General features: G+C 39.8%; 2 protein-coding genes across 2 annotated transcripts; both read left to right on the top strand.

Annotated features, from left to right (window-relative positions):
* The first annotated feature begins 597 nt into the window (after positions 1-597).
* Positions 598-4,933, top strand: abi3b (ABI family, member 3b). The gene is made up of 5 exons (XM_042508268.2): positions 598-881; positions 1,023-1,190; positions 2,635-2,814; positions 2,996-3,066; positions 3,871-4,933. Exons 1-5 carry the CDS (start codon positions 738-740, stop codon positions 4,298-4,300), a joined length of 993 nt encoding a protein of 330 aa, XP_042364202.2. The 5' UTR covers positions 598-737; the 3' UTR covers positions 4,301-4,933.
* A 236-nt stretch (positions 4,934-5,169) lies between these two features.
* Positions 5,170-7,226, top strand: LOC121959326 (uncharacterized). The gene is made up of 4 exons (XM_042508588.2): positions 5,170-5,358; positions 5,922-5,975; positions 6,062-6,320; positions 6,453-7,226. The coding sequence occupies exons 2-4, from the start codon at positions 5,950-5,952 to the stop codon at positions 6,522-6,524; spliced, it is 357 nt and encodes a 118-aa protein (XP_042364522.1). The 5' UTR covers positions 5,170-5,358; positions 5,922-5,949; the 3' UTR covers positions 6,525-7,226.
* Positions 7,227-8,314: the final 1,088 nt, after the last annotated feature.

The raw sequence follows: 8,314 nt of genomic DNA, 5'->3' as shown, positions 1-8,314 counted from the left end.
GGACTGGACTGCAGGTATGTAAGCCAACTATTTAAAAAGTGGACACAGAACATTGTGAACTTTGGCACAAACACAATAAAGGATGTTGTGAAATCAAGTTGTGTATGCAGGATACTCTGAATAATAGAGTGCCTTGTGACTTTGGATAAGCATTTTGTAAATCATGATGAAGTGAAACATCATCCTGTGAAGCTGCTGCAGAGTCATTAATCTAATGATGAAATCTTTGCATGAGAGTCTAACTATAGTGATTATACTGTTTGTGGCATCATTTGTCATAATAAGTAATAAGATAATCATCATCATGATCCTCATATTTATGCTGCATGTAAAACAGACATAAGCCCATCAACAAACTTTGACAGATACATTTTTTTCTAGCCTGCACTGACCTCTAGTGGATGTTTTAAATAACACAAGTATCTCAGCTATGATATACACAATAGTATCATATTATATATTTATGTTTTAATATATATAGCAATATTATAACAATATATAATGTTAACCATGCCTCCTACAGAGATGGGTGTTTTTGTTTACCAGTTTCAGTGGATGTCTACCTTGTGCAATGAGCCCTGCCCTGTGATCAGCTGCTCTGAAAATCTTTACCCTGCGGTAATTCCGTGTTCACCTCCAGCCGACACCTCCCCTTCTCGACTGCCTCTTGCCAAAAACTTTATCCTCCTCAAGTACCGCCAGTCAGACTTTTCTGAAAAGTTTTGTTAACAGCGCCAATGGGAGAAATGACGGAGCAAAAGAACTTTTCTGAAGTTATCACTCAGATATTTAAAGAAGCGCCAAATGCCAGGAAGGACCTTGCTGATAACCAAAGCAACCTCCTCCGCGTCGCAGATTACTGCGAGAACAATTATCTTCAGGTGAGTAATGCTGAGAGAATAGTCACAACAACGTCTCCGTGAAAGCAAAACTTTGAAATAGTTTTAAATCTTTCGAGAAATAAAAATCGGTTCAAGACGTTTACACGTGTAATTTCTCTTGGTTAAAAAAAAATCCTGCAGGCAGAGGATACTGAAAAGGCCATTGAAGAGGCCAAGGGTTTGGTTGCCCAGGCGCTGGCCAGTGTGACCTATCAGATCAACAGTCTGGCCAGAACCCTGCTGAGGCTGTTTGACGCCCAGGCCATGCAGATCAAGGATATGGAGTCCTCAGTCAACCTGCTGTCACTGGTGAGGAACACCTTTCACCTTAAAATACTGTACACCTGAGCAGTGCTGCAGCCAGCACATTCAGCACCCTGGGCAGGCTTCCTCTTGGGCCCCCACCCTCCACCCTCCACCCCACCCCATATTTTTTGATGAAGATGATATTGTTTTGGGTTTTTTTAAATTATTATTATTGTAATTATTATTATTATTATTATTATTATTATTATTATTATTATTATTGTGTATCATTTTTACTATAAACAAAAATCAGAGTTACCTAAAAATAAACACAACTTAGCTAACAAACTATAATAAAAAACAAACAAATTAATACAGTACGTGGAACGGTAAGTTTTCAAATTTAATTTTCTATTTCCCTGTAATTTTTGTACCACGGCCTGGATGGCTTTTATCTTTTTATTTTTACTTATACTATAAGCGGGCACACCGAGACGCTTCACTAGAAGAATGTCATCAGCAAAACCATTGTTTCCCTATGGTACAGCGTACCTGTTGGGCATTCTACTCTTGCTGCTGCGCAACACGTTTTTCTGTTGTTTTTTTGGGCTTCCAAGCCATTTTTGGAGCGGTCACGCCTAGCGCAATGTGTCTTGGTGTGATCGCCCCCAATGCTGCCTGCGTCGCTTGTATGTGAAGATCCCCAACTGCACCTGAACTCTGTTGCCCAAGAAAGCGATGTGACCTCTGCATAGCTGACAATAAATATCTATAAAGGTGCAGTCCATAGAAGATTGCCAATTTGCTTTTTGTTTGATTAAGTAACAGAATAATGAATAAAGCGAGGAATTCAGTTTCCTAAAGTTTTTTGATTCAACCAAAATCATTGCTGTTTGCAACCACAGTTCATTCTAAGGTTATTATTTTTATGCCGTCACTGGTTGTACAAATTATTTGTTTTTAATTTTAACCTTAAATATCTGTATTCACCGTACAAACTTCATTAAAGGTCTAGAGTGAACGATTTAGTAGCAGTGAGGTTGAAGAACCAAAATTTCTCCCGTGTGCCAAGGCGTGCAGGAGAACTTTCCAAAGGGAAAAAGTGTTTTATGTGTCCATACTGGGCTACTGTAGAACAACATAATAACAACTCCACTTGCTTTTTGCATGAAATCTGTTACCTTAAGGAGCTCCTGCACAAATTCACCACATTCAAACTAAAATAAAGATATCTGAAGTCTTACTTTTGATTAGATATTTGGGAACCAAGAAGTGTGCAAGCTGCTGCATCTATTTCAATTGCACAACACATGTTTTACTTCTAATCTGTGTTCAGTTTGGTTGCTATATTACATTGGTTTTCATTCATTTATTTATTGTCCGTAACCACTTGTCCTTGTAAGAGTCGTGGGGTGCATTGGTTTTATCGTTGCCATATCTTCATAAGAGCAACCCTCCTAAGGGAACAAGTGGTGTGAAAATGTGTTCACACTGTGCTCTTGTCCAGGGTGCAGCTATCCACTTTGAGTCAGTGGCCAGGAGAGAGATTGGTGCTTTTACTACTCCCAAAAACAAGAGCCGTTCCAGGCTTATGACCCCACCGACTTCAGGAAAGGAGCCAGAGAAAAGCTACTCAAGAGTGCCGATATCATACTCCATCTTGGACTCTTTTGGACACTGTTTTGAGGTAAATCAGATGCCGAATTGAAAGGCTAAACTTACAACAGAGTTTGAGTCCCCACACCTGTCACTGTTTCCCCATTCAATTTAGGATTTTTAGCACAATGCATCACATGAAGTGTGATGTCTGGGGTGACTGTGGTGTTGCTGAGATGCTTTTTTCACCTTCACCCATCTTTTCCTCACAGGTCACTGAGCAGCAGCCCAGAAAGAGAGCAGACACCGCAGACAGCATAAAGAGCACTACAGACTTCTCTGTGTATGTAGATGAAATCCCAAATTGCCCTTTTAATAGCAACACTGTTATTTTTATTAAACATGCCACACTTGAAATACTGATTATTATAACATGAGCCTGTACAATTTATAATCTGAAAGGGCTGAAAGATTTACGTATTGTGAACTAAAGAAACTGTTTTAGGAAGCATGCTCATTTGCTTTTCTGACAAGTTACATTAGAGGATCAATGCCAATCTTTAACATGTCTGTCTGTTAAATGTTAGTCAGCAGGTGGTTAACTTAGCATGATAGCATTATGACGGGAAACAAGGGAACACATGGCGAGCTTGTTTATTGAATCCATATAAAAACTGTTGTATGGAGATTTTCTTAATACATCCACAGTTATTACGTGCACACTTTTGCTGCTCTGTAGCATGCTTCTCCTTCCATGGGACAAAATGAGGGATGGTGACTCAACACTTTATCAAGGTCAACATAAAATCTCTAAGTTACAGAGCATTAGTGCACAATCACCAAAACAACCACCACATCCTGCACTAGTGATTTGGTGCTTGTTAGAGACGGCCGCATAAGCATTTCTACTGCAAAAGATATGTGGTCAAATGTGTCCCAGAGTGAGTGAGAAATGCATCCTGGTAGCCATTTATACTTATATACTGTATTTAACTTTATCCACTTGTGATCAGATCACCTGAGATGCATGTTGATGCCAGGTGTAAACAGGGTGAAAATACTGAACTATTCCTTTAAGAAACTACAGCTGCATCACTCTCAGGAAGTCACTGATCATATTATCTGAAGATGTTTTTTCTGTGTGCAGATCCAGTTTGGGCATCGCTGTGCCTCCACCATCAGTCCCCACTTTGCAAAGCAACACCACTACCGACAACCTGCCTGCCCCTCCCCCTCCTGCCGATTTGGACCCCAACGTGCCTGCACCTCCTCCACCGCCACCACCTCCCTCTTCCTCCATGGACACCAGCCTCCCCCCTCCTCCACCCTCCTCGACCTCACCCACATGTCTTCCCCCACCTCCCCCTCCTCCACCAATCTCTCCGTCAAATGGTGCCTACCCTCCGCCACCTCCTCCTGCAGCAGGAGGTGCCCCTCTTCCTCCCCCACCTCCTGCAGTATCAGGAGCTGTACCCCCTCCTCCTCCCCCACCTCCTCCAGTATCAGGAGCTGTACCCCTCCTCCTCCCCCACCTCCTCCAGTATCAGGAACTGTACCCCCTCCTCCACCTCCTCTAGTATCAGGAGCTACACTGCCTCCTCCTCCTCCACCTCCTCCAGTATCAGGAGCTGCACCTCCTCCTCCACCTCCACCACCAGCCCACAGTGGCACCTCTGGTATTGTGCCACCACCTCCTCCACTTCCTCCTTTCTAACGAATATAATGTTACCGGATGAATTTATTCTTATTACATTCACCCTTTGATACCTGGATCGACATAAATTGTCTTGTGCTGCGTTTAGACGCCTTTCATTTATTTCAGTGCTAAAACTTTTGCACCCTAAGCAAATTGGTTTCATTTTTTTATAAACATGGTTTAAAAAAAAGGGCTAAAAAAGTTCTGCAAATTTTAAGAAATTAATTTAGAGAATTATCTTTAAAAGAGTTAGAGGGAAATGTCCAGAAAACTATTATTAATATTACTGCGAATTTTTTCTTGCTATTTATGGGTCATTACTTGGTAACCTGCTTGTTGCCCTCTTTGCATGTTTTCGAAAGAAATCAGGTCAATTTGCACAGGTTTCAGTGGTTTAGCTTCTTGCAGGCATACAGGGTTTTGTCATTAGATATCTAAATTGTGCAGCATGGGAAATATTTTCAGGCTTTCTTGTGAGATCAGCGTTATGCATAAATAAAAGCTTGAAAAAGTGTGTGCAGTGCTTTAACCTTGAGCTGTTTCATGTGTGTTGAATGGCACAGTGTGAGCCTCAAATGATATTCTTCTCCTGAGACAGAAAATCCTCCTTCAAAGTGAAACATTTTGCAGCAGTACAGATACCTCCGACATGTTTCAACAGTTCTGTGGCTGCATTCCTAAGAAACAAGCTGAAACAGGAAATCTTGTGTTATCCTGTAATGTCATTTCCCTTCCTTATTACGTCTTTTATCACAATGTATCTTAATCAGTAAGAGTCACCCTAGCAGCCAGTGACCTTTAGCACAAGTAATGATAAGTTTACGTCACTGGCTGTGGTCTTTGTAAGTTCTGCTACTTTAAACAGGTCAGTGAGGCTGTAAAATGTCTGTTGAAAGTCAACACTCTACTTAACCTGCACTACATGGCTTGTACATGACGGTAAGTTTTATTTTCAACATAGAAAATATCAAATTAGGCAAAAATAACATATCTAAACTAAAAAATAACTAATAATTTTATTGTTTTATATTTGACTCTGGTAATTATGGCCTGAAACTGGAGGAACAGTCTCATCACACGAGACTCAATATTATGTAATAATCAAAAATGGAAAAGGAATGTTTCTCCACTGCCTCTAATTGCTGCCTACTTTTACTTTAATCAGTCCGAATTCAAGTCTATAATTTTTGATGTAGCGGCACGACATAAAAGCTACAGATTCAGTGCAGTTTTAACTTTGAACTGAGGTGTTATGTGTACAAAGTGTGCGAGCAAGATCAAAATCTACCATGTTGGATGCAAATAACAGGATTGAGCTGCTTTCACAGTAATTATATCTTTCTTAAAGACATTCTGTTTTATGTTTGCGCAATTTAAGGATACAAAGAGATTAAAAGCTACCTTTGAACTGTCCTGTATTGCAAAACACTGAAACTGTGAAACAGACCTCTAAACTTCAGGTTTAAAAACAGCTCAAAATGTGATTTTTTCATTTTCCTCAGGTGTAAAACCCGGGGGAAAAAAACTGCCATGGTCATTCATTATATTGCACTTGAGTAAGTATTCCCTTAAATTAATCTGACTGACTGCACATCTCACTATATGCATGTTGTACATATAGTTAACATGTCCTTTATTTCAGGATTCCCATCTTATGTGTGGTTATCGTCCTGTGGGTTTTTTGTTGCCATTTCGCAAAGAAGCACAGTGAAGCAGAACTCTCGCCCCCACCAAGGCCGGCTTACAGTCCATCTGTATACGTCATCCCCATACAAGAAGAGGAGAGAGAGGAAGAGGAAGATGAGGAAGTAATGGCAGAATATGAAGCCTATTTTCAACCTCGTTACAGCGACCCTCCCATGTACTGCTCAGGAGATGTCAGTCCACCTCCTCCATACAGGGTATGTTTATATTTATGATGAGGATGTAATTTCACAGCGTAGTTGGTTATTTTACCAGATGTCAAATATTTCCTCATCAGCAATCTAATTGCATCATCTCTGTAATTAAATGTCTCCTGTTCTCTTTTCCAGCTTGAACCACCAACGTATCTAGATCCCCCACCATCTTACACAGACCCACCACCTTACTCAGAGCAACCCTGACCTTCCTCGTCTTCCTCCTCCACTTCAAACATCCTCTAGCCTTAACATACTATACTTTTTTATTACAGCACAGTATCAGTATTATGGTATCATATCATTGTAAAGCTATTTGCATGGTATATTAAGATTGTAAATGTATAGGGAAAAATGACTGATGAGTTTCAGGCCTGCTTTTACAGCTCCAATCATGGCCAAAATTTGCAATTTAAATGTACTTTTAAAAATGCACTTGTATGTACATCACAGCTGATATTTCTCAACAGGTCCCTTCTTGAATGAGTTTTAGGACTAGCTTACAATGAGTCAAAACATTTTTTCTGGACATTTTTCACAGGCTTTACATCTTTTTACCTTAATTTGAGCCTATACAGGTTACAATAAACTTTAGTGCATATATGTGGTTATATGTTTCATTTGGGACATACAGCAGGGATGCATGATATTGGAGTCTTTGCCAATATCTGATATGCCAATATATCACAACTCATTCGGCCAATAACCGATAGATACAGTATATCCACTTTTTTTCTCCACCTAATTTTAGTGATCATCAAGTCTCTTCTGTACTGTAATTCACATCATATTATGCATACTCTGATTATGATGGCACTGCAGCATATGGACACAAAAAGTACAGTGCTTTTCAATGTATGTAATATTAATTCATTTTGCAAAATAAGAAAAATACTTCAGCTAAGGGTTGATGTTTTGTACATGTTTACTTTGTTCACAGGACTGATCTACCTATAAATAATCCACTGAGGCTACTGAGGTTTCACCTATTTAAAATGCCACTAAAGGCCACCATGTGTATGTTTTTGCAAAAAAAAAAAAAAGTTAAAATATTTGCGTTGGGTTGTTTACATGTGTGGTTAATAAGGTGTACGGCTTTCTTTGTATTTTTATGTATTTTTAAAATTTCCTTTATCATGCTACATACTCTACATGCCTCTGCAAATTACCCACTGGGGACAGTGTTTTGGATTGAATTAATTTTTAACACATCATTTACAAAACAAAGTACAAACAGTTCCAATAAAGTTGGGACGTTATGTAAAGAGTAAATTAAAACAGAACGCAATAATTTGCAAATCCTTTTTGACATGTATTCAATTGAATACAGTACAGGGAAAGACTGCTGAATTATCAGGGCCCAAGCTCATCTGAGATGGAATCAGTGGTAAAGTGTGCTGTGGTCTGACGAGTCCACATTTCAAATTGTCTTTGGAAATCATGGACGTCATGTCTTTCAGGTGAAAGTGGAAAAGAACATCCAGATTCTAACCAGCACAAAGATTCAAAGCCAGCATCAGTGATGCTATCAGGGTGTGTTAGTGCCCACAGCATCATGGGTAATGCATCTGTGAGGGCCACATGAATGCTGAAAGGTATACCGTTTTGGAGCAACATATGCTGCTATCCAAAAAATGTCTTTATCACTATGTCCTTGCAAGACAATGCGTAGCCACATTCTGCACGTGTTTCAACAGTGTGACATAGTGAAAGAGTGATCAGCCTGCCTGCAGTCCAGATATGTCTCCCACTGAAATGTGTGGCACGTTATGAGGGAAAAAATATGACAACAGAGAGCCTGGACTGTTGACTGCAACAGAAGTTTATCAAGCAAGAACGGGAAAGAATTTCACTTTAAAAACTATGAATGTCCTCAGTCCCCAAATGCTTACTGGGTGTTGTTAAAAGGAAAGGTGATGTCACAAAGTGCTAAACATGCCCCTGTCCAAACTTTTCTGATACATGTTGCAGGTTTCAGAATGAGTGTGTAGGAGCCA

This window comes from Plectropomus leopardus, chromosome 19, assembly GCF_026936395.1.
Source record: "Plectropomus leopardus strain MGB_pleo_1.0 chromosome 19, ASM2693639v1, whole genome shotgun sequence".
NCBI classification, from domain to species: domain Eukaryota; kingdom Metazoa; phylum Chordata; class Actinopteri; order Perciformes; family Serranidae; genus Plectropomus; species Plectropomus leopardus.
The sequence above is the reverse complement of the archived record's forward strand: the minus strand, read 5'-3'. Positions and strand labels throughout refer to the sequence as shown.

What these genes read in the sequence shown, in the direction of transcription:
- abi3b (XM_042508268.2), top strand. Translation starts at nt 738, where the DNA reads ATGGGAGAAATGACGGAGCAAAAGAACTTTTCTGAAGTTATCACTCAG. An exon ending in GCGAGAACAATTATCTTCAG is followed by an intron (nt 882 to 1,022) that starts GTGAGTAATGCT and finishes AAAATCCTGCAG; the next exon opens with GCAGAGGATACTGAAAAGGC. An exon ending in AGCACTACAGACTTCTCTGT is followed by an intron (nt 3,067 to 3,870) that starts GTATGTAGATGA and finishes TTCTGTGTGCAG; the next exon opens with ATCCAGTTTGGGCATCGCTG.
- LOC121959326 (XM_042508588.2), top strand. Translation starts at nt 5,950, where the DNA reads ATGGTCATTCATTATATTGCACTTGA. An exon ending in ATTCATTATATTGCACTTGA is followed by an intron (nt 5,976 to 6,061) that starts GTAAGTATTCCC and finishes CCTTTATTTCAG; the next exon opens with GATTCCCATCTTATGTGTGG. An exon ending in GTCCACCTCCTCCATACAGG is followed by an intron (nt 6,321 to 6,452) that starts GTATGTTTATAT and finishes TCTCTTTTCCAG; the next exon opens with CTTGAACCACCAACGTATCT.